Below are 24,497 nucleotides of genomic sequence, written 5' to 3' on the forward strand. Positions count from 1 at the left end.
TTGTACCCAACAATAGGGTTTAATCTTCACAAGAGCGATTTTAGAAAGTTGGTGTCCATAGATGGAAAAATATGTTGTACACCATTTTCACTTTTTGTCAGTTTTTTAGAAATGATGGTGATTTATGATGCCAATCGTTGGTCAGAATGGTGGTTGTTGGTAGCAATAATTGGTGGTCGTCGCGACAGCAATGGCAGGAAAATGCTATTGAGTTATCTCTTTTTCTCCTCCTTCATGTGAAGAATTAGGGCTTATTTATAAGTTTTTGAGAGTGGCATGCTCCTTAAATATGAGAAAAATTTATGACAAATTAGGAGTATTACATTAAACAGTTCATATTGATTCTTTTGATCATAGATATTTTATCAAGTATTTAAGTGTCTTAATGATGTTATAATCAAGTGAGCTTGAGCACGTTGTCTTCGTCACAACGAGCCACTCGATTCGAATATAAATATGCTATATTTGAAAACATGTGGTTACGAAATTATTATTTTTAAGCTTTCAAGTATGCTTCAACTTCTTGATATGAACCCATATGGATTTGGATTGGGCTAATTTTAGTGTCATCAGATTCGTCTTATTGAAACGTTCAGTTTGACTATAAGTTTGCTTATATCGGAGTTTGGATGGTCACAAGTTGATTTTAGAAGGTTTCTAATTCAAACATGTTTCGAGATTCGTGCCGAATAAGGTGTTTTTTTATGACATATCAACAATCTTGTGGTATTTATGTAAACTTTCTAATTTTAATGTAAATTTCTAATAATTTGTAAATAAAACAAGTGATATACGATAAAGTTTAAGGGCATAGTTGAATTTAGTCGATTTAAATAATTTTATGAGCCAACAATAAGAAGCAAATGAGCCAAGTAGGAGCAAGTCAATTTATTAGCTAGTAAACATACTATCTAATAATAATCATATACAATATACTTAAAACATATTAAATTTTAAATTTAAATACAAAACTATTAGCAGTTTTATTTTTTGTTTAGAGGATTTACACACATACCATTTTATTTCATACTATTTACATATCTAACATCCAAAATTTTAATATTTCATATCTACCACGCATATACAACTTTAATATCAAATATATCACTCATATATTTCATTCATACCACTCATACCCCTTATAAACTTTAATATTTCATTCCTCGCATCAATATTTGATCTATGAGTAGCATGCATGAAATATTAAAATTTTAAAAGTTACATGTATAAATAATATAAAATAAAGTGGTATTTTTGTAAATCCCCCTTTTTATTTTTATATATACTGATCAAAATTTTTATCGATTAGTAATATGCAAATATTGTTATCGTCTTCTCAGGACAATTTCTTGAATTGGAGTCGTATGGAGGAGACGCGGATCGAGGCGGGGTTTTAGGAGGGCGGCAGGGTTGCAGAAGACGAGATTGCGATGGAGATGCGACCATTTCAAAGGGGCGTTCTCGGTCCCTCTCCCCTTCTGCCGGAGGCGGGGAATCGAGGCGAACTGCAGGCGATTCTGTCAAGCTCGATGGCCGCAAGCCTCGCGGGTCTTTTCCTTCTGATGTTCCTTCTCTTTCTGCTTTTTATACTGGCTTGCCGGCCCTGGAGGTTCGTCAATCGTCGGCGATCGTCCACATCCCCCTTCTTCAAGGTCTACCTTCTCTATCGCGTCACTGATTTGTTTTTTTGGCCTTTTACTTTTTTAATGTTTACATTCAAGTCTTGTTTTTCTGCAATTGTATGCAAGTGAATTGTCTGATTTGCCTTTTTAGCGAATTTGTAATTGTCGCGGGGAATGATCATTGGCATTTCTTTTATTTCAATTACTTTGGGCCTACGTTATGAGTCGCCATTCTCCTTCTCCATCCATTCCACTTCAGTGCTACAAGAAGTTTCATATCTATTGTAGGCACGTTTCCTTTGAAGAAGAACTTACATGTGACAATTTTATTGACGTGAGGTTATTTTGTGTTTGGTGGCGCTTCAGAATGCTACTTCAATAAGGTTTTCTTCTTAATGGTTCTGCTTTTTAGTGGTGAAATATTACAAGCTGCTTGCAGGGCGATAGCGGTCCGGGATTCATTCGTCTTCTTATATCTGTATTCTGTACGTTTAACAACGTTTTAATTCTGCCTTGAACTTAGGATGCTCTAACTTTATGTATTTAATCGTCTTCTCTTTTGTGCTTGGCATTATTATGTACATTTAGCTGCGTTTTAATCCGTCTGTATCTGTGCGTGATTATGTCACGCTTTGTTCTTCATTGATGTTGTTGGCTTTTTTTTTGTACAGATAGACTTCTGCATTTGGATTCATTTGTTTTTCAAGGTAGTTTTTTCTTTTGGTACGAAATGCCTGCAGTTCCTTAACTGAGAGCATTTTCACTGTATGCATTCTCTTTCTTATTATTTTTATGTTCATACGCAAACATGATATGAACACGCTTCTTAGAGTCTAGTGCAAAGATATGACTGTTGTGTATTAACTTCTAATTCAAGTGTGTTTTTGCTTTTTAAAATAGATTGAGTGATTTAGATAGGGAACATTTAAATTTCATCGACAGATGTTATATACATGGATGCATTCATTTTTTAATCTATGTTTATGCCACTCAAAGTTAATGTTTTTTTGTTATTTGAGGCTTTACAATAGTATTCTAAATGATTATCTTCTCGTACTTCTATGAAAAAAGCCAATTTCAAATTGTCATGTTTGTCATAGGGATATGTGCACCTTGTCAACATATGCGCAAATGTAGCCTCCTTTTAAGAGCGCATTGATTTTTTTATTATTAATCGGGTCACTGCTGTATGGCTGAATGATTGAAGAAATTATTATGTGCAAAGTTTGGACAGGAAGAACCGTCCGGACTGTGAGTGTACACAGTGTGTACAAAAATTTGATGCACATTGTATACAAAAATTTGATGCGCACTTTCTACAAATGTGTACACAGTGTGTACACTCACATATCCAGATGGTTCTTCCTGTCCAGACTCCACACATATTAATTTCTGGAATGGTTGGGATTGCTTAGTTTGGTAAGCTGTTGGAAGATTCTGCAACTTATAATAATGTTGCATTGGGGTTTTTATTGTATGGAAATAAGAAGCAAGCAAAAGCTCTATTGAGTTGATTTCATTGCATATGCTATCTTATTATACTCTTTAGTCGCTGTTGAACCGCACTTCAAAAAAAAAAAAACAATTGACTAAACTACATGTGGAGCCATTTATACTCCTTTACACTAATTGTACAGTACCTCAGTCATCTTAGGGTAAGGGATTTGTTGGTTTCAAAAGGAAATTCAATGATTGAGGATTTTGATGTGTAGTCCTAGAAGGCTGAGTTTATACTTTGTGGAAAATCATTATTTCTTTGTATTAATTAAACTTAACTTCAGTATATTTGTCAGAGTCTGCCAACTGTAATGGTGTTAGCAAATTTGAGATGCAATTCAAAGCATGATTTAACCAAGTTTTGAGTACTGGGATGTGAAACATGAATACATCATCCCTACCCTTTTTCATTGCAATCTGCATTTAGCAAAATGTAGCATTTGATAACTTCTTAGGATTGGACTTACGCATGGTTCTATTATTTTTACGTTTTAAAATTTTAATCTTTTTGAATGATTTCTAACCGTGTTAACTTGAGTATAGTCCTTTCTATTTAGCATTTTACATCAACATTTGTTCAACTATTTCATTCTTTTCATACTTTTTGGTGTCCATGCTTAACTCATCAATTTTTTGCTAGCTAAATTTTATTTTGATACACTTTATATATTCTATTTTTAACAATTATAATTACACTTCTTCACACTTGTGTTGCTCATGCGTACAATATTTGTTAGCTGGCACCCACTTTCCTTGTTAGGTGCTAGTAATATTTCTGTTTTATAAAATTTTCCCTTCGGTTGTTATGAGTATCATAGAGAATTCTATTGTCTCACCTCTATTTTAACTTTCTTATCTTATCAAGTATGTCCTCATCCATATCCTCACTTCTTTATGTAATCAAAGACCTAAATACATAATCGTATGTTTTATCTCTTTGTCTGATGTAGAACGATGGAGGGGGTCATTTGAATTTTAAAATTTCCTAATTTATTGGAGAAGGGGAAAGGGGAAGGTGATTATGAGAATTTTGAAAACCTTCCTAATTTAAAACGTTGCCAATATGGAAAGTTATAATTGCTTGGTTTGAAACTTGGAGGGAAAGGGGAAAGGGGAAGGTGATTATGTGAATTGAAATTTGAATTTTGAATGAGGATGGAAAGGAAAATTATCCCTTAAGTAAGGATGAATTAATGCTTCAAGAGGGGGGGGGATTAATGGGAATTAAGTGGATTGGAGAGAGAGGGGAGGGGCCGGCCTAGAGAGAGAGGAGGGGAATTGTCCACATTCAATGAATGACCTAGGTTCAATGAATATTGAAATTGGAATTAATTTCAATTCAATTTCAAATTCGATTTGATTGGGAGAGGACTCCTAAATTAGCGTCATTAATTAGGAAAGGGTTTGAATTTATTTGAATTCAAATTTGAATACTTTCCAAATCAATAGTGATCTAATTTAGGAAATTTATGAGTGGAGGGGAGTAAGGGGACCGGCCATGCAAGGGGGGAGCATTAATGGGGATTATTGGAGGTGGATCAAAGGGCCCAAATCAAATCCTATTTGAAATTCAAATAGGTTTTATTTAAATAACTTTCCTAAAATGAACCAGATAGATTAGGAAAAAAATTTTAATTTCAAATAAAAGAAATCATATTTTAATACTTTCCTTATTTGATTTGCATCCAATAAGGAAAGGACTAAAGAGTAATTCGAAATTTGGAGGCAAAGGGAGAGGGATTGATTTGGGATCGGCGGCTTAGGAGTAGGGTTAGGGGTGGCCAGCGGCTAGGACTAGGGTTTGGGTTTGGGTGGTGGTTGGGAGTAAGGTTAGGGGTTTATTTGATGGCTAGGATTAAGGTGGAATTTGGGACCCGGTGGCTAGATGGAGAAGGAGGGGATTAGGGCAGCGGCTAGAAGAAAGAAGAAGGGGAATTAGAGAAGAAGATAAACCACGAACCCAAACCCTTCATGCAGCTAGTGGGCAATGTGCTACCCTCACTTAGGGATTTCAAACCACGAGCCCGGACGCTTCTTGCGGTTGGTGGATACTACGCTTCCCTCACATAGGGATCTCACCAAAGTTCTCCCCAAAGAACAAGAGTGCATAAAGTTTTTTTTATTAATAATTCATCATCTTAATGCAATAGCATGTGCCTCTATATATAGGCCTCGAAATAAAATAAACTCAAAAAGATAAACATGCCCCTAGGGCTTATATAGGACTACTCCCTCAAGTGAGGGTAAAAACGAAAAATGCATAAATAAAACTAAAAAAATACAATTAGTAAATTAAGATAAAGTGGAATGATCTTGGCTGTTGAACTTCGTCTCTTCCTCAAATAAACATTTACCGTCAGATGTTTGCATCATTATCATTTTTATTCCTAGTAAAGTTCCATGCCAAATGCCTTGATGCAATACATGTCTTTAAACAGGTCAAATTAACCCACAAAAGCCAAACTTGCTGTAGTCTAATTTCATGGATCAAACTTAAAGTCTAACTAAATGAGCTCATTTTCAAGCTTTTAAAGCTCATTCTCATTTATGGTCTAATTTCTCTTATTTATTAGGTTTTTATCTTCCTTTGAATAAGAATAAATTTAAAGTTGCATGTTTGTTAAAATTGGATTTTCTTTTAAAAATTTGGCAATTGGCATTATCCTTGTAAACTAATTCCCTTAAATAGGGAGCCATGATATAGAATTATTGATTATTATTTGATGATTGAATGGATGCAAATTTTTTATGAGGTCGATCGAGTACTCTCTAGATCCAAGTTGCGTACACTTATTACCCTAAAATTTGTATTTGAAATTATCCCTCTTACTTCGCTATCAATTTTGATACATAGCCAAATCTTTTATAATCCTAAATTCCATAGCCATTTCCTAATCTCTCAACCATTAGCCCATATCTTCAGAACTTATATAACCTCCGATGGATTTAATTTTCTTGTGAAAAGGCTTTCAAATGGGCTCGATTTAGTTTTGTTATGGTCTGGTAAACTAATTGTAATTGGCCCATTACCACTTGGGTTTTTGTGGACTGAATTAGGATGTTTAAAGACTTGTATTACACATGTCCTTATTTTTACGAACACCACGTTCTTCTGAAGCATCTCACCATTTCTTAAACTTTTATTGATTTCATTTTTTTCTCGTCTAGTATATCCTTATCAGATGAAATAGAATCGACCATGGTAATCCAATCTCATTTTGTGTCCTCTTTATCCTCTATTAACTAAATTCATCTCATCACACCTTTGAATGTTAACTTGATAAAATAATTCTTGGTTTTAATTTATGCAGGTTGATGACATAGAGCAACCTCTTTTTGCTGAAAGCTCAGTTGATACTTCTGAACAATGCAATAATTTGGCTAGAAACTTTGTTGAGGAATCTAACATTCAAATTGATGGAATAACTAGTTCACCAAAGACAGTTGGGGTTGATGGAAATATTAACTCTAATAGGAAACATGGTTTTGCTATTAAAAAGAGGGTTTCAACCAACTTTCAAGTCGGTGCAGGTATTTTGAAATGTACATTATCTTTTTTTTGCCCTAAGCAGCCATCTATTTTTTTAGTTAATTTGTAAAACAGTTTCTTAAATTCTTGATAGGAGATTGCTTGGTCTTGGATGTTATTACTGATGCTTCAGACAATCTCCGTGTTGGTCAAACGCTAAAACGTTTAGCTGCACAAAGTTTGCCATGTGAAGGCACAAAGCATATCAGATGGGAGGACTCCAGTTATGACTCTAAAATCATTGGAGACAATGGCAGAACTCAAATTTCTACACTCAAGGATGTTGCTATTTTACGTATGCATTTTCCTTCTATGACTCCTTTAATGTTTGTTTGGTGTTGCTTTCTTCGGCATTGATTTTCAGCAGCATGCCATATGATGCACCAAACCGTAATGTTGATTTATGCGGGAAATGGGCCACAATGGAAACTTAGGTTTTGATTTTCCATAGCATTGACTTCTTCCAGTTCATGATTATGAGTAATGCATTGCTGAGCGCACCATCTTTTGGGATTAGAGATAACTTTATTTTGTACAGTAGACACTCCATAGCACGCGCGCACATACCTTCCCCCCCCCAAAAAAAAAAAAAAACCAAAATTGCCAACTGAACTCTTTAATTCGCATGATGCCAAACCTTTTTGCCTGTTTGTTAGTTATTTCATAAATCTTGTCATCCCATCTTTTTGTTAGAAGTGCAGGAAGCAGTATAAACCTTGAAGTCATTGCTGGTCCTTCTGCTGGTCTCCATTGCTCAAGATATTCAAAAGACAGTACCGCTCTTCCACTAACCCTTGGAAGGGTTTCTCCTAGTGATTTGATACTGAAAGATTCAGAGGTTTCAGGAAAACATGCGCTTATTAATTGGAACGTGCTTGTAAGAACCATGATATAACTTTCAATGTGTTCATTTATTTATATTGGATGAACTTTTTTTTTTGGGGCCTTCTGAAATATTTTTTGGACTCTTTTAGTCTTTTGTCATAACGTGGTTGTTGGGTTAGGTGATTTGACCTCGAATGGGAGATATAGTTATTACAGACATTGCAAATGGAAGATTAAAAGGCCATGTTAGAATTAGTTTCCACTTTTCTGATGTAGGTGTTAGAAAATGATTTTTCCTTGGTAAATGAATTTATGGTCTATTCTGTTGTTAGGGAAATTTATGGTGCAGAAGTTACTCCATAAATATGCTTTTTTTTTTTCCGAAAGTACCACAATAGAAATAAATCTCAAAATATGTATGGTATCAGAAGAGAAGAATTTATATAGTGAACCACTATTGAGCTTATACATTGAGAGAACTTTTTATTTATTTTTTTTCCAATGATTATTTCATTAATTGCCCTTTTATCTGTAGTGATTACGTTACAATGAATAATATTTAGAAAAGATAGTTATTGGGTGGAGGAGACAAATGAGTTCAACAGCTTGATACAAATTTTCTTGCAATTAAGGCTTTGATATGATCCTCACATTATTTCATGAATTACCTTTGTTGAATGATTGTGGTGCCCACATTAAAACCAATAACCCAAATAGAGAATACCCCCTTCTACCACACATGGCTAGTCATTGGTGGGGACCTACATGTCAATCTTGAGCACACTGTTTAAATGTTCTAACCATTTGATTGATTCTCTTATGGGACCTAGATTGCAATCTATGTGCCTGCTCTCTCTTCTATGTTTCGGCCCCTCTTGTGACTTTTTTCTTTTCTTATATTAGTTATATATAGCTTTGATTTATCTCTATTGTGAATTTTTTGGAGAAATTTATATACATTTCCACACTTTATACATAATCAAACAATAAAAATTCAAAGTAGCTTTTTTACTTTTCTACTTTTTTACATAGTATTAGTGCAATGTTAGAATTTCCTTTCTTTAACCTTTGTTCTATTTTCTTTTGGTCTCTATGATATGTGCCAACAATAATTTAGCTTGTGAACATTCTCTCCAAAGGACTTTACAACTCCATATTTAAAATATTATAAGCAATTTTATAATGGTTGATTTATACCATTCAATTTGAGAAGTGTAGAATGATCATGGGGCCCACATCACATCTAATAGCCCAAATAGGGGTTACGCCTGTCTCTCATACATGACTAGCCATTGGTAGGACCCATAAGTCAACCAATTTTGACAACGATCCTTGAGCACATGGATTCTAACCATTAGATCCATCCTTTTATGTCTCTTAAATTGCAATCTGTATGCCTCTTGCTCTTCTAATTTTGAGGCTTTGTACAAAATCTAACAATAATATTAGAAGTATCTTTTGTAGTTTCTATTTTTCTAGAACCTTCATTTTTCTATGTTTCCGCATTTGGTTCCTGGTGCTAAAATATCCCATTTATTTGTTGGCAGAAATCAAAATGGGAGCTGGTTGATTTGGGCAGCTTGAATGGAACTTTCTTAAATTCTAAGGCAATTCATCATCTAGATGTTGGATCCAGGAGTCGGAGTGAGCCTTTTGAGCTTTCAAGCGGTGACCTTATCTCCCTTGGTTCATTTTCAAAAATATCTGTAAGTGCAATTAATATGCCCTTGCATTGTTTAGTTTCATGCTGTTCTTTATACTCCCAAATGACAAAGATGGAATAATTTCCTTCCTAATAGGATTATTGTGTGATGCTACACAAACTACGTGAATATACAGTCCAGAATCCATGAAATGAAGCTCTTTTAAATTTGTACCAACAAATTAGTCCATTAGTTTTTTTAGAGCATCTCAGAACCTCTAGTTTTGTTTTGAGGTATGCTCAAGTTTTGTTTTGTTTTGTGGTTTCAGATTATTCCATTCTAAAGCATCTGGCATCGTTACCATGAATGTTTGTAAGCATATTGTTATTTGTCCATATAATATGCAATAGCATGTGCATATAATTTTAACTGAACATGTGTGATTTCTGTATTAATCTGTCTTGAACCTTCACATAAGTTTTGAAGCTTCATTTTATCTGTTATCCGTGACTCCCAACGTTTTTTTATAACAACTTTTGCATTCATATTCCTCTCATTTGGCTTTTACATGTGAACGCTTATTTTGTCTTCTGTTGTCTTATGATGCATTTAGTTGCTCTCCCATATATTTGTTTTGTTGATGACTTGTTAATAGCGTGCTGTATAAGTGATTTTTTTTTTGGATCAGGGGGTATCTTTAATTCCCTTAACTTCGTTGACTAGCATGCTTCATGGATGCTTAAGTTTATGTCGGGATATTCAGTAGCTTTTCTAGTGGCTTAAGCTAGGTTTGCTTTAACTTCTTTATGCTTATTGTGAAATTTCCAGTTTAAATTCAAAGGAATGAAACTTGTATTTACTTTTATGTTTGCAGGATTATTGTTGGTGCTTGATATAAATTGCATTTTCCTTATTTATTGCTTTAAAAATTATATGTAGTACTCTTTTGATTTCTCTAGGTACAAATCGTTCAAGATGTTGAATATGAACTACCTTTTGGAGTTGGTATTGCATGTGATCCCATGGCGATGCGTCGTGGTGGAAAGAAGCTTCCCATGGAAGACATGTGCTACTGCAGATGGCCCCTTCCTGGTATTGAACAGGTGATTACAAAACCATATTTTTATGCAACTTTTCTTTGTTAATAGTTTAAACATGCACCTACCTGCGTTGCAGTTTGGATTTTTTAGCATTTTTGATGGACATGGCGGGGCTGGAGCTGCCAGAGCGGCTAGCAAGTGAGTTTTCCGCTTTATGTTTTATTTCTTTCGCCACTAGGCATCTATTTACGACATGTACGAGGTATGTGATGAATGTATGCTGGATTTCTGCTTTGATTTCATCTCCCTTTGTTTCCTTTGGGTATAACATAAGGGTCAACAATTATTTCTGATATATGGATGTATTTGTCTATTTATGAAGAACAGTATCTCTCTAAAATGGTTTCTTTTATTCTTTATATTTAATTATTTATGCTTTTGTCATGGATGTTCTTACTAGACATTTGTAAGAGAATGTACCATGCTGCATAATTTTTACTGATGATATTCTTCTTATTGGTAAGACTAGAGAGGGATTTGATGATATACTTGAATTATGGAGGTCAACTTTAGAGTCTAAAGGTTTTCATTTGAGTAGATCTAAACTTAAATATATTAAGTATAATTTTAGTAGTAATAGATCTAGTGGGGGGATTGTGAGTTTAGGCAATCAAGTCATTAATAATAGTTCACATTTTAGATATCTTGGGTATGTTGTTTAGAGTGATGAGGATATTATTAGTAGATTCAAGTTGGATAGTTGAAGTGGAAGAATGCATTGAGCCTGTTGTGTGATAGCAAAGTATCCCTCAAACTTAAGGGAAAATTCTATAAGATGGTGGTGAGGCCTGCAATGCTTTATGCTGTAGAATGTTGGCCATTAAAAGAGAAGCATAAAATTAAGTTAAGTGTTGCAGAGATGAGGATGCTCAGGTGGATGAGTGGCTTTACTCTTTGAGATAGAATGTGAAACGAGAATATACATGAAAATATTGGAGTAGCTCCAGTGGTAGATAAGATTAAAAAGAGTTGCCTTCGATGGTTTGGTCACATAAAATGCCAGCCTTTCAATCACACGTTTAGGATAATAAATGCATTATATTTGACCTATGTTAAGAAAGGTAGAGGTAGAATTAAAAAGATTTGGTTAGAAAATATTAGAAATGACATTTTGTATTAGATTTAAATGAGAAATTGACTTTTAATAGGACACAATTGAGAAAAAAGATTCATATAGTCAACCCCACGTAGTGAGATAAAGGCTTGATGTTGTTGTTGATCAAGTACAATATATTGTTTCTTTTGTTTTTTTTGTTAATGGACATGATGGGGTTGAACCTTCATATCTTTCAACAAATAATCATCTGTTGTTTTGTTTATGGAAATTTTGTACTTCATCCCATTAATCTTGCTACTTAGATTGCCAGTATTCGTTGGTTCTTATTGCTACTTCTCCCATAAAAAAAGACGGAAAGAAGCTGTAGCAGGCTCAAAAAAGCTTTCAAATTTCTCTTGTTGGTGGGAGAGATCCGGTATTTTATTTTTTATTGATGGAAAATGAGATGCACAACATGGAAGTGCATGTGCACATCATGATTGCTATAGGGATATGTGGCGCATCAACAATCTTTGTAAAATTGATGAATGGGGGAGAGAGAAAAAAAAGGAGGCAAGAACCTATAGATGGCTCAAAACAGCTTTAACATTTCTCTTGTTGTTTGGAGGGTGCTTATTGTATTTTTTTTTTTAATGATGGAAAATGTGACGCACCGCATGGGTATGCTTGTGAGCATGCCATGATTGCTATAGAGGTATGTGATGCATGAACAATCTTTTTAAAATTTATGAATGCTAGGGAGAGGGGGGAGGTGGGATGAGCAGGCTCAAAACAGCTTTCACATTTTGATGAGGACATCAGAGATCAACGATTACGATATGGAGTTTATTTTTTTATGTGTTTTATGTACTAGTTTATTTTATATTTTTTTTCTCATTTTACCCCTAGGGGTGGTCATGTGGTGTTGTAGCCCGAAAGACATTTTAGTCATTTTTTTTTTCTTTTCGCGAGGCCTATTTATAGGCTAGTTCTTTTGTATTTTGGGTTAATGAATGAATATTATAAAAATTTCTTGCGTATTGTTCTCTTGATGTGAGAGTTTATGAGTCTAGGAGAAATCCCTAGGAGAGGAAAATCGAATCACCCACCAACCTTGGAGACAAACGGGTTCGTGGTTCTTCTTCCTTACCTTTCTTTAGTTTTTTTTTTCTTTCCATTCCTCCTCCATTAAGCCACCTACCTATCTATCCAATCCCCTTGCTCCTAGCCGCCGGATTCCCTAGCCACACTCCACCTTGCCACCGACCTCCTTAGTCTCAACCTCATCGTCGGCTAGCTCCACCATCGTCTCCCCCTCACCCACGGCTCAACTCCCTACCCGAACCCCTGGACCCGCCATCCACCCCCCTCACCGTTCCTCCCGTTACCAATCAACGCCCCACCACCACCTGAAGACTACCGACCTTCCTTCTCCCTCCCATCAAGCCTCCGGTCTCCATATCCCCCTCTTCAAAATTGTTTCATAAAGCTCCACTTTACTTATTTAACTCCATCTATCTTTGGAAGAAGTTTGAATTTGAAACAATTCAAATTTAAATCTCAAATCATTCCTCTGTCATTAATCCTATTTTTTGAAGGCTATTAAGTAAATCAATTAATCCAAATCTGAATTAATTGAGTAATTAATGCCTTAACTCCAAATACATTGAATCTAGACACACACACACCCCTCCCGCTCTCTTGGTCGAACCCTCCCCTTGCCCATTTCATTATTTCTTTCCCATATAATCAGCCCCTCACTTTGGGATTACTTCCAAACCCAGCCCTAGCCTACCCGCCCCCTCCCTCATCCCATAACCTACTTAAATTTATTTCCAAATCAAGAAATTTCAATTTGGAAATTGATCTCAGCTTTTCCCTCCAAGATCCTCTCTCAAACTTTAAACCCAATTCCCTCAAAATTTGGACTAAACTCTCCCCAAGCCAAAGCGGTTGTCCTTGCTGTCATAAATGCTGTCCAGAGGAGTCAGCACCAGCCCCTTGCTGTCCTACACCATTGGAGGTCTGAAATTGCTGTCCAAAAGCTTCCAGCAGCCCATAACAGCTTCCAAAGATTTATCCAATCACTATAGGGTGCTGTCCAGAATTTCCCAAGTGTCGAAGCTGCTGCCCAGCAATCGTTGCATTCTCCTATCGCTGTTTTGCTGGCACTAAAGTTCAGATTGCTGTCCAACAATATCGAGAAGAATCGAGGTTGTTTTCTACTTCATCTCAAGCACCTAAACACAACACCGGAGCTTTATATGTCCTGTTTATTTGGGTGAACCCTCCTCCTACTCTTTTATCTTTTAGTCGCTTTCAATTTTAGTTCTAATTGAATCATGGAAAGTTGTGTTAATTCTTCCCGCTAAAGCCTAGTATTTAGTATGAATTGTGTGAGAGATCTTTATAGCACTACTCTTATTGTTAGATTAGGGATTTCTTGTTGAAACCTATTTCGCATGCAACATTAGGAGTAATTGATTGGTATGTGGTTTTTACTTTTCGCAAGTAACTTGACCTAAGCTTGTGTTTACCGCTTTTTATGTTTTATTTCATTGCTTAACTCACCATAAAGCTTAGTTAACTTGCTCTTAATCATCAAGCGTGCAAAATCCTTATCTAAATCAATTTTTTCATATATGTCCTGCATCACATTTCTTTTGTTTGTTGGAGTGTGCTTATTATATTATTGTTTGATACTTTGATTGATGGCAAATGAGATTTACCGCATTGGTGTGCATGTGCGCATGCCATGATTGCTATAGGGGTATATGATGCATGAACAAAAAGGTGGGGTTTGATATTACAAGAATTGGGCATTGGAAAAAAAGTTTCTTATTAAAAATATAATTGATGAAACAATTGAGGGCCGAAAATTTTCTAGTCAGTAGGTTTAGGTTAAGTTTCTACATTAAATTATATCTTATGTTATGGAGGTCCTTTTAGATATTTTTTTTCAGTGGAGTGCATCGAACCTGTACAGTAGATGTCTAATCAGATCAGGTAGTTCAAGTTTAAATAATGTTTAGTATTTTTTACTTATTTTTGGCATTTTTTTAATTTCTTTTTTGTTGAGCACATTTATATTATCAGATAAGCTGTATGAATTAATAGTTCAAGCAATGTTAATCCACTAATGTTAAAGTTGCTTTATTTATGATGGTCATGTACTAGAGGAAGACTAACTTATCCTCTTTTTTTTTTTAACGATTGTCTTGCGTACAATTTTTTTTTATTTTTTATCATGCTGAGTTAGGTTTGAAGCATTTGTTTTATTTTTTGCGTTGTCCAGGCTACTTCCACAAATCATTGTCAACATTCTGTCTAACCCTGAAAAGAAGCAGAGGGTAATTACTTGTTGTGATGCTTCAGATGTTCTTAAGGAAGCTTTTTCTCTCACGGAAGCTGCACTGAATCATCAGTACGAGGTTTTTTTTGCCTATCTCTAGAAGTAATGCAAATTCTGATACATCGGCAAATATGATATTATGCTTGTATCATGAAGTTTAGGGGAAAAATATATTCTTTATAAACGTTTCTTATTGAAGCTTTTTTTTTCTATTTTTAATATTCCTTTGCTTCAGCCTTTATGGACTTGAAAGCTCATGTGATTCATGATTTGATTTGCTATTATTTGTCCTATCACGAAAAGGAAAACATTTCGTAACAATAGCTAGACTTTTGATAGCAAGAACTTATGTCTTTTTACATTTTAACCGAAAAAAGAAAGAAAGAAAGACAACTCTAACAAAGAAAATGTCTAACAATTTCAAAATGGTGTAAGCAAACAAATAAAAAACTAGTTGAATTTATCATGCTAAGAATTTGACAATTTTGTATGATAGACTTCACAATTGTGATGCACTGGCACTTCTCTTTAAAGAGGTGTGCAATGTTCAACTCGTATCCGACACGACATACGTCTGACACCTTCTATACGTGTTGGACATGCCGATATTAAATATAAATTGACACGCGTGTTCGATACACGTCTTAAATATTTTATAAATTTTTTAATATAATTTCTTGTATTAAAATTTTTATTTATTTAAAATATACAACTAATTTTTTTTTCCACAACACCAAATGAATTGCACGCACTCAATACCTCATTCATCGAATATTCTTATTTTTGTTTCTCTTTGGCGAGTCTCGACTTTGGTTTCACAACAATGATCGATGACATCTCAACATTGACATCTGACGTCATTACAACATCGATATTTCAAAATTATCTTAACATCAAGGTCTGACACTGTATTAACATTGATGCTTGACACTAGCAATTTCTACACCCACAACTTGACAGCATCTTTGTCCAACCTCATCTTAACATTGACGACAAATGCCCCTCGACATCAACCCGATACTTACTGCATAACATAAATGCCGATTATCGATAACATTATTGTCTCCTCTCTAGATGTTTGATACACAACATTGACTCCCGATTCTCGACATCATAATATTAATCATTTTAAAAATAAATTCTAGTTAAATGACCTATTATTTATAAATTATTTTTAATATTATACTTATTTAATTTTTATACACTATTTTTAAAATATAATAATTATAGTACTATGTTCAACCTTGGTCCATGTCGTATATTTTCAATAATTGATGTGCCTCGTGTCCGTGTCGTTTCGTATACGTGTTGCCGTGTCCGTGTCTATGCTTCATAGCTTCACCAAGAATCATCACTAGATGATGAAAGAGAAGGAATGACAGAGAATAAAGGTGGTGATATCTAGTTAGAAGATGAAAGAATGAGAATGCAAAGATACTTATCATTAATGATCCAATATCAGAATGAATCTAATATCTCTTCTTGCTCCTTTTTGAGTGGTAGAGGTAGAAGCACGGAAATGTCATGATATGCTTGAACCAAGGTTTAAAAATATAAAATTAAGAGCGGAGCTGTTTTGCCTTAGCTAAGCAAAGATGTGAGCCTCAAGGCGGATCAAAGTATTAAGTCTCAAATAAAAAAATTTAAAAAAAAAACTTACATAATTAAAATTAATTTATAAATGTCATAAATTATTGATATATTAACATTGTTCATCATCATAAATCACTAAATCACACAATAAGAAAAGAAAGAAAATCCCTATCTTAAATCTTAATTTAAAATGAAAGTGTAAAAAAATATTTAAAATAAGCATTGACCACTCGCATGTAATTGCATCCTCCCCATTTATAACCCCCTCCCTCCTTGTTATGCCTCTTGTCTCTCACCTGCTCTCTTATTACTTACCATACTAAGCAGATGGGGATATTATTAGAAGAATTCGAGTTGGATGATTGAAGTGGAGGAATGCATCGTGCTTGTTGTGTGTTAGAAAAGTCCCCCTGAAACTTAAGGGAAAATTCTATAAGATGGTGCTAAGACCTGCAATGCTTTATGGTGGAGAATGTTGGCCATTAAAAGAGAAGCATAATATTAAGTTAAGTGTTGCGGAGAAGAGGATGCTTAGGTGGATGAGGGGCTTTACTCTTAGAGACAGGATATGAAATGAGTATATACGCGAAAATGTTGGAGTAGCTCCCGTGGAAGATAAGATTAGAGAGGGTCGCCTTTGATGGTTTTGTCATATAAAAAGGCAGCCTTCTAATGACTTGGTTAGGAGAGTAGATGCATTATATTTGGCTTATGTTAAAAAAGATAGAGATAGAACTAAAAAGATTTGGTTAAAAAAAGATTAGAAATGACCTTCTTTATTAGATTCAAATGAGAATTTGACTTTTAACAGGACACAATGGAGAAAAATAATTCATATAGCCGATGCCATGTAATGGGATAAAGGCTTGATGTTGTTGTTGTATGATTGACTAGTGCTTGGCTGATTCTTAAGGTCTTGTGTTTGAGTATTGTAAACTTCAATAATTCTGAGGTGAAACGACATCTGTTATACATATATGAAGTATTTATTATAGACTATCGTGTTTGTACATGCGGTGGGAAATCCTGGTAACCATTCATTTTACCAGCATTATGACAATTTCTGCTACACTGCTACATCACCATTGATATTTGTGTCATAGAAAAACCAAAACATGAATTTAATTTTAGAATAGATTAACGGCTGGCTGGCAAATTTGGAAGATGCAATCAAGTATATCTACCTCTTAAAATAGTAGCCTTCATTTTAATTTTGAGTCCTAATATTTGATCTACTCCTTCGACCCTTTGATTTAAATGATTTCCATATTTGCAAGTTGGAAACTAAAAGTCATTAGAGATGATTATATTGTATTATCATCATCATTAGCCTTTTTTCAACTATGTGAGATTAGCATTATTATTATTTTTTTATTTTCTTTATGTTGAGTGTTATTTGAGGCGTTAAATATATTTTTTATAAAAATGATTTGGAATGACTTCTTTTCTTGTTATCGTAATTCTTCTCATTTTCATGACACTTGTTTCAACTACCTGGCTATGGGGCAACTAATTTTATTCTATCAAGCCATGTTTCAGCTACCTGGCTAATGGGGCTTATAGCATAATTCTATTGTATTTTACTCTTGCTTTTTAATTTGAAGAGCGAAGTAAATTTTTCTTGCATGACTGCAAAATTTTCATGGTACGTATAGTTAGTAAAATACCAAATATGTTGCAATAAGCAATCTTTTTTTCAGGGATGTACTGCCACAATTCTTCTGTTGTGGTTTGATTATGATGAAGAAATGTTTGTGCAATGTGCAAATGTTGGTGATTCAGCTTGTATTTTGGAGTATGTCCTGTTTTTTCTCGTATTGCTTTTGTTTTCTTTTGTTTGTTATTTTTGGTGTCAATGATTATTGCTTGAGTATTTATCTGGTTGAATAATTGAAAGATCGTAATTTTTTTGGATTGTTTCACTCATATGCTTATTTTTATTGTTATGCTTATTGATTGTTTGGATTTTGTTCTCATTTTATTCTGCTTTTCTTGGAAAACTATCAGGGCTTGTAATGTGTAAACATCAACTGTTTAGTTGAAAATAATGAACTCATTGAAGGAGATAAGGAATACTTCCTTCAAGAAATCATATCTGTATACCATTCTGCAAAATGGTTTGATAGTTTGGAGAAAGCATGATCTTCGTAGGGTTAAATTCTTCCCCTAATTCTGGTATATTATTTTGATCGTGTCATTTGGCTTTTTGCTAGCGTGATGTAGGATGTTATAGACTAGAGTTCCTTATATAGTCAAATGATATAATGGCTTAAAACACAATTTAGATTGAAATTATAGTTAAAAAGCGCCAAATTAAAACTACAACTTACTTTCTTTTGAAGCAAACCAAAAAATACTAGAAATTCAAGCCAAACAATAATCTAATAATCGATTAAATCAAAGAAATTATTGTTAAAATGAGGTCATAAAAATCACAACTTGAATGAGATCGACAACATAATCTGAAAACCTAATTCGTATCAGAATAAAAAAGATTAGAATTCACCGAACACAAAAATCTTAGGCCACACGCTACAAGGAGATGACTTGCCTTGGAAATTGATAGTAGCATTTATATACGTATGAAATCAGCATCCAACCAAACACAGACACATGATTGAATGGACCAAAATTTTCATCAAGCAAAAAGTAGCATTATATGCTTTAGATTTTCTACTTTATAATCCTTAAATTTTTATAAGTCAGCTACTTTCTGAAATCGTCTGGTTACAAGTAACAAATTACTACATATAATACTCAACATACCTTCTCTAAGAGGAATTCAAATTCATCCAACATAGCAATTCTTTTAATTAATGTTGCCTGGTGAATTTGTATCAGGATCACATAAGAGTTCCTCCAAAGGAAAACGGGTGAAAACCTATTAAACAGACAACCGATTCAAGCAAGTGTAGGTTTATCCACAATACAAGTATGGGAAGTTCACATAAGCAAACTCCATACATAAATCCAATAGAGAAGTCTAATACTCTAATCTGCAATTAATCTTGACTGATGAAAACTCCAGTAGTAGAGTTGATTGCGCATAATCTGAGACGTGAACCAAATCAAATTAGAGGTGAACTATGACAAGGAGAAATGGCATAATAATCTTGAATACTGTGTTCTCAATGGCCACATCAACACATGTATGTTTAAGCAGGTTATCCTAAATAAACCAAAATTAAGAAATAGAAAACTATAAAATAGAAGTAAAATTGTGACTAAATTGCTTGTTTTTGTTTTAGCATATGTGATATGTGCTTATAATGAGTGTAGATTTTTAAGATCTCCATCACAAAGCACTTATCATGTTTCGAAATTCTATTCATAAACTTAAGACATTTCTCTATTTTTAACCAACTTTCTATGATTGTAAATGAATCGAACCAAACTTAAAGCTCCCTCAACTTGAGCTTGAGATTGATTAATCAATTCTATGAGTTCGAGTCGGCTCATAAGTCGAGTCATTTATTATAGAAAGCAAGAACTTGTTTGTAATTCAAGCAATTATTAGAAAAATGATAAAAAAAAGTAGAGGAAAGTATTTATATCAACTTTGTACTTAAACTCTTGAATTCAATATGTTTTAAGTATATTTTATATTAATATTTTCTAATTGAGTGGGCTTATGAGCTAACAAATCGAGTTGAGGTCAGCTCAAGCTTGGATTTGTTATCTTTTCGAGCTCTGCTCATGAGCCATTTATCGAGTTGAGCCCAACTTTGAAGCATAAAACAGAAAAGGATGTGTGTGATTCATTTATGAGGACATATGTTACAACTATTATAAGCTTTATTACAACAAATGTATAATGCGCAATAGAGTAGCATCTCATAACCAATAAATATAAGTGTGCCCCTCTAATTTAAGGTGAATATGATAGTGGAGAATCTATAACCAGCCTAGAGTTAGTATTTATAAAGAGCAAAGATGAATCGTTGTCTAGCAAAGCTCAATTTCAATAGAAAAGCAAAGAGAAAAGATCAAAATAGTCTCCGATCATTTAAATGTGTCCAATTTAGTTCAACCCTTCTACTATACAAAATTGATTCCAAATAGTCCCTCTGGGACTAAATTGGGATCAATTTTATATAATCACTGGACTAAATTTGTATTCTAATTTTATTCAAGTTCTATTATAGGGGACCACCCTTTGAGGTCAAATTTGTATAGTTGGGGGACTACATTGGAGAAATGTGATGTTGTGAGACTAAATTGGCGGCATATTAATCGTCCGTGAACTATTATGGGTTTTTCTTTAAAAAAATTGTAAAGCAATCTAATGCCTCTTTCTTCATTCTAATTGAAAAGCTGAACTAAAAAACTAGGTGGCAAAGGATTAATGCGATAGAACATGATTGAACTTACTGCTAATTGAGCCAAATTTATACTGTTTAGGATCAGAGAGCATGAAAATTTGAAATTCTATGCAAGCAAAGATTTGTGTCAGAGTCTCTTGAGTCAATGATTTCATAATGAGAAGAAATGAGCACACTCGCTCAAAAAGAACATTTACAGTTGTGTGGCTGACCTTTTCTGCAATAATTAGAATCTGATCGATAACTATATTAATCTGTTAAATTGCTTTTATTAAAAAAATAAAGTGAACACAACTTCTGTTTTACACTTTTAACTAGTTCATCCCATCAGCGTTTCAATGCAGTTCATAACAACCTTATTATCAGCAGCTACTGCCAAGTGCGTTGGATTGTTCTTAAGTTCACAATATTCAATGTCCAAATCAAACTCATTTACTAAAGTTTTCACCATAAAAAATTAGTATGAGGTCAAATTTTATTAAAGATCATGATGATTTGATCATGCATCAATGATAAAAAATTAACATCTTAATAGTTGATCTTAACAAGGAGATAAACTATTCATCTATTTCATTGTGTATGAATAATTAAATCTATGGAAATATTTGAATATGTATAAAAAGACATCTTAAACAAGTTCATTTGTTTTGATTTCAAAAAAATTATGCAGTATTAGCACTTTTAATGAGTGATATTACAAACCATCTATTTCTTGATTAAATATGATCAAGGGTCAATCTTCATTAAAAATAATGAAAATATATCATCAAATCATTCTTGTAATTCAACTTCAACATTCTTTGATCTTCAATTGAGAACTTTTTCCACGTAAATGGATGTTAGTATTTCCCTTACAGAACCATGCATGAGTTGCTACTTCTTTGTAGAACTTGCTGCCAGCCTCAATTAAGTGAAATTTCATTATTTCCATGACAAATGTTCGTTTTTTTTAAGTTGTACAAGGTATGTAAAAGGTTCCCAATCCATTGGTTGTAATTTGCTTTGAAACTTAATAAATGGTATCGTATGTAAACTTTTACAGAGATTTCTTCTTTTGCATTTCTGTTAACTTTATTATAATCCCACGCCAAAATTTATTGATATAATTGATGGGTTGATGTGCATTTAAAAGTGGAAGGGAGGATATCACATCTTGGTAAAATGTATGATTAAAATTAGTGTCACATTATTATTCAACTTGAAGCATGTAATTGATGCCTAGCTTCTTAGAAAATAATCTTCTCTTGCAAGTAGCATAACTACGCATTTCTTCAGAAAATAGTAATATGCTTGGGAGAAATCTACCTTTCAGTGGCAAGCTATGATGCACCGACACTTCTCCTCAAAGAGGCGTGCAATGTCCGACATCGTGTCCGACACTCGTCCGACACTCGTCCGACACTCCTTCGACACGTGTCGGACACACCGAAAACGTGTCCGATTAAAAAATATTAAATGTAAATTGGACACGCGTGTCCGACACGCGTATCTTAAATATTTTATAAATTTTTTAAAATATAATTTCTTGTATTTTGCGGAATTTAAACTAAATTTCTTATTTTATATCTACAACACCAAATCAATGTCCGCACTTAATTCCCAATCATCGAATATTCTCATTTTCATTTCTTTTTGGCAGTGAAGATATTTTAATCTCCTCTCTTGATGACTGATAAATGGCATCGACGTCTGACTCTCGACGCCTGAAATATTAATTGTTGTTTTTTAAAACTTACCAAAAAAAGCTAATGTACATGCTTGGTACCGCTAGGTTTTAAATATAAGTTCTTGTATTTTGCCGAATTTAAACTAAATTTCTTATTTTCTATCTACAACACCAAATCAACATCCGCAATTAATTCCCAATCATCGAATATTCTCATTTTCATTTCTTTTTGGCAGTGAAGATATTTTAATCTCCTCTCTTGATGACTGATAAATGGCATCGACGTCTGACTCTCGACGCCTGAAATATTAATTGTTGTTTTTTGAAACTTACCAAAAAAAGCTAATGTACATGCTCGGTACCGCTAGGTACATGCTCAGTACAGCTAGGTACCGCTCAGTACATGCTCAGTACCGCTAGGTACAAGCTCGGTACCTAGTTATCATGAAATTGATTTATTATTGCTTGTCATTTTTAATATAATGTCACATTAATTTCTTAATATAATGTCACATTAATTTCTATATATTATATTAAAAAATTATTATGTCGTGTCCACGCCACACCCGTATCCTATATTTTTTAAAAATGCCTTGTCCCGTGTCCATGTCGTGTCGTGTCCATGTCGACGTGTCCGTGTCGGTGCATCATAGGTGGCAAGTTATCACATCACCTTATGTCATTTTATAACCTTCCTTTTTTGGCTCTATAAATGTCCATAGAGGGTTTTATGCATATTTCCGTACTGTTTTAACTTAAAAAGAGTTGATGCAAAGTGGAAAATTTTTAAACTTTCTGGCTTTTAAGAAATTTGACCTTGTTGTGATATGATCTCTATTCCTTCCGGGCTTGAAGATCACTAGTCATGTTGCTTGTGTTGTCTATTCTATATTAAGCAATATATGTTATGCAATGCAGTGCTAATGGGAGGCAGATCACTATGACAGAGGACCACAGAGTGACCAGCATTTCAGAACGAACTCGTTTGAGCAAAGCAGGGATGCCCTTGGAGGGAGAAACACGCCTTTGTGGTGATTGAAACTATCTTTGCAGACCTTTTTTCCTTTTAAAAACCTCAGGCAAATTTTCTAAGAACTTATTAGATTAGCAAAAGTGCCATGGCACCACAGCACAAAATTTGATGGTGCGAGTTGGTCTCTTTTGTTGATAAACTTTTTAGAGTTAATTATCCTCGTTCTGTCCCCTCCAGTCCTTAGTTAGAGATGAGCCATTTGGTGCTGTAATGAAAATGAGTGTCAGCGAATTGCGACAAACATTATAACCATCATTGTTTTCATGATTTTTCAGGTTTAAACCTTGGCCGCATGCTTGGAGACAAATTTCTGAAAGAGCAGGACAGGCGCTTCAGTGCAGAACCGTATGTGAGCCAAGTTGTACATATAACAAAAGGCAGAACAGCTTTTGGACTAATAGCAAGGTGAATGATTCTTTTCACTCTCTTTTCTGATGCCAACATGTCTCTTTTCTATCATACATTTCCTACCTGATGAACCTAAATAAGGAAATAAACTGCAGTGATGGTTTATGGGATGTAATAAGCACCAAGCAGGCTCTTCAGCTTGTCATTCAGGTAGGGTATTACTTAATTTCTCTTCCCCTATTTCCCTTTATCTATAAAAAAAAAACTCAGAACCTCGACAAATCTTGAATAGAATGCTCTCTAGACGCCAAAATCCCATTGATTGCTTAGGCTTCGTTTGGGACGGCTTTCTTATTAAAGAAAGCCGTCCCAAACAAAGCCTTAATGACATAATCCTGCTGTGTGGTGTTTAATTATTTAATTTGTGATCTTCTTTTGACTAGTATATCCAAACGAAGGAAAGATGCGAAGTTCCAAGCGAAAATTCGGCCGAGAGGATAGCAAATTACGTACTGAGTGAAGCTAGAACATTGAGAACCAAGGACAATACATCGGTTATCTTCTTGGACTTTGATCTTATGAGAATAGATTATCGCAAACACAATTAATGATTACATTATAGTGTTTTTTAATGTTTACCTGTGCCTATTTTGCAAACTCTATTAATAAATATATTTTTCATAAACTTTATCTTTTGCTCTGTGATTCATGGGATTCTGCTTTTTCTTTTTTGTTTTTCTATGCATTTTTTGTGTCTTTGTTGCAACAACAATGGTTCAGATTATCATACACATGGATGAACTGTATGCTCTTTTGGGCTGCTTGGTTTTATGGCTGCAGATAATGAATTAAAAAGCACTTGTTGACGGATGGATTTGATCAGTGTTGTAACTGATAATATTGTAGTTTTAGCACATTTGTGTTCTTAAGG

General features: G+C 34.2%; 1 protein-coding gene across 3 annotated transcripts; it reads left to right on the forward strand.

Moving 5' to 3' along the window:
* Positions 1-1,301: 1,301 nt before the first annotated feature.
* Positions 1,302-24,262, forward strand: LOC110092171 (protein phosphatase 2C 70). Of its 3 annotated transcripts, none has more exons than XM_028695676.1 (13): positions 1,302-1,652; positions 6,431-6,650; positions 6,746-6,943; positions 7,350-7,525; positions 9,021-9,179; positions 10,076-10,219; positions 10,293-10,354; positions 14,548-14,683; positions 17,898-17,992; positions 23,104-23,216; positions 23,494-23,623; positions 23,722-23,776; positions 24,010-24,262. In XM_028695676.1, exons 1-13 carry the CDS (start codon positions 1,431-1,433, stop codon positions 24,172-24,174), a joined length of 1,875 nt encoding a protein of 624 aa, XP_028551509.1. In that variant the 5' UTR covers positions 1,302-1,430; the 3' UTR covers positions 24,175-24,262. The 3 variants fall into 3 exon arrangements, with proteins under 3 accessions (XP_028551509.1, XP_028551510.1, XP_020672248.1); XM_020816589.2 differs by having other exon boundaries at positions 1,303-1,652; positions 6,743-6,943; XM_028695677.1 differs by lacking the exon at positions 17,898-17,992 and having other exon boundaries at positions 6,743-6,943; positions 14,548-14,676.
* The last annotated feature ends 235 nt before the right edge of the window (positions 24,263-24,497 follow it).

This window comes from Dendrobium catenatum, unplaced genomic scaffold (assembly GCF_001605985.2).
Source record: "Dendrobium catenatum unplaced genomic scaffold, ASM160598v2 fragScaff_scaffold_665, whole genome shotgun sequence".
NCBI lineage: Eukaryota > Viridiplantae > Streptophyta > Magnoliopsida > Asparagales > Orchidaceae > Dendrobium > Dendrobium catenatum.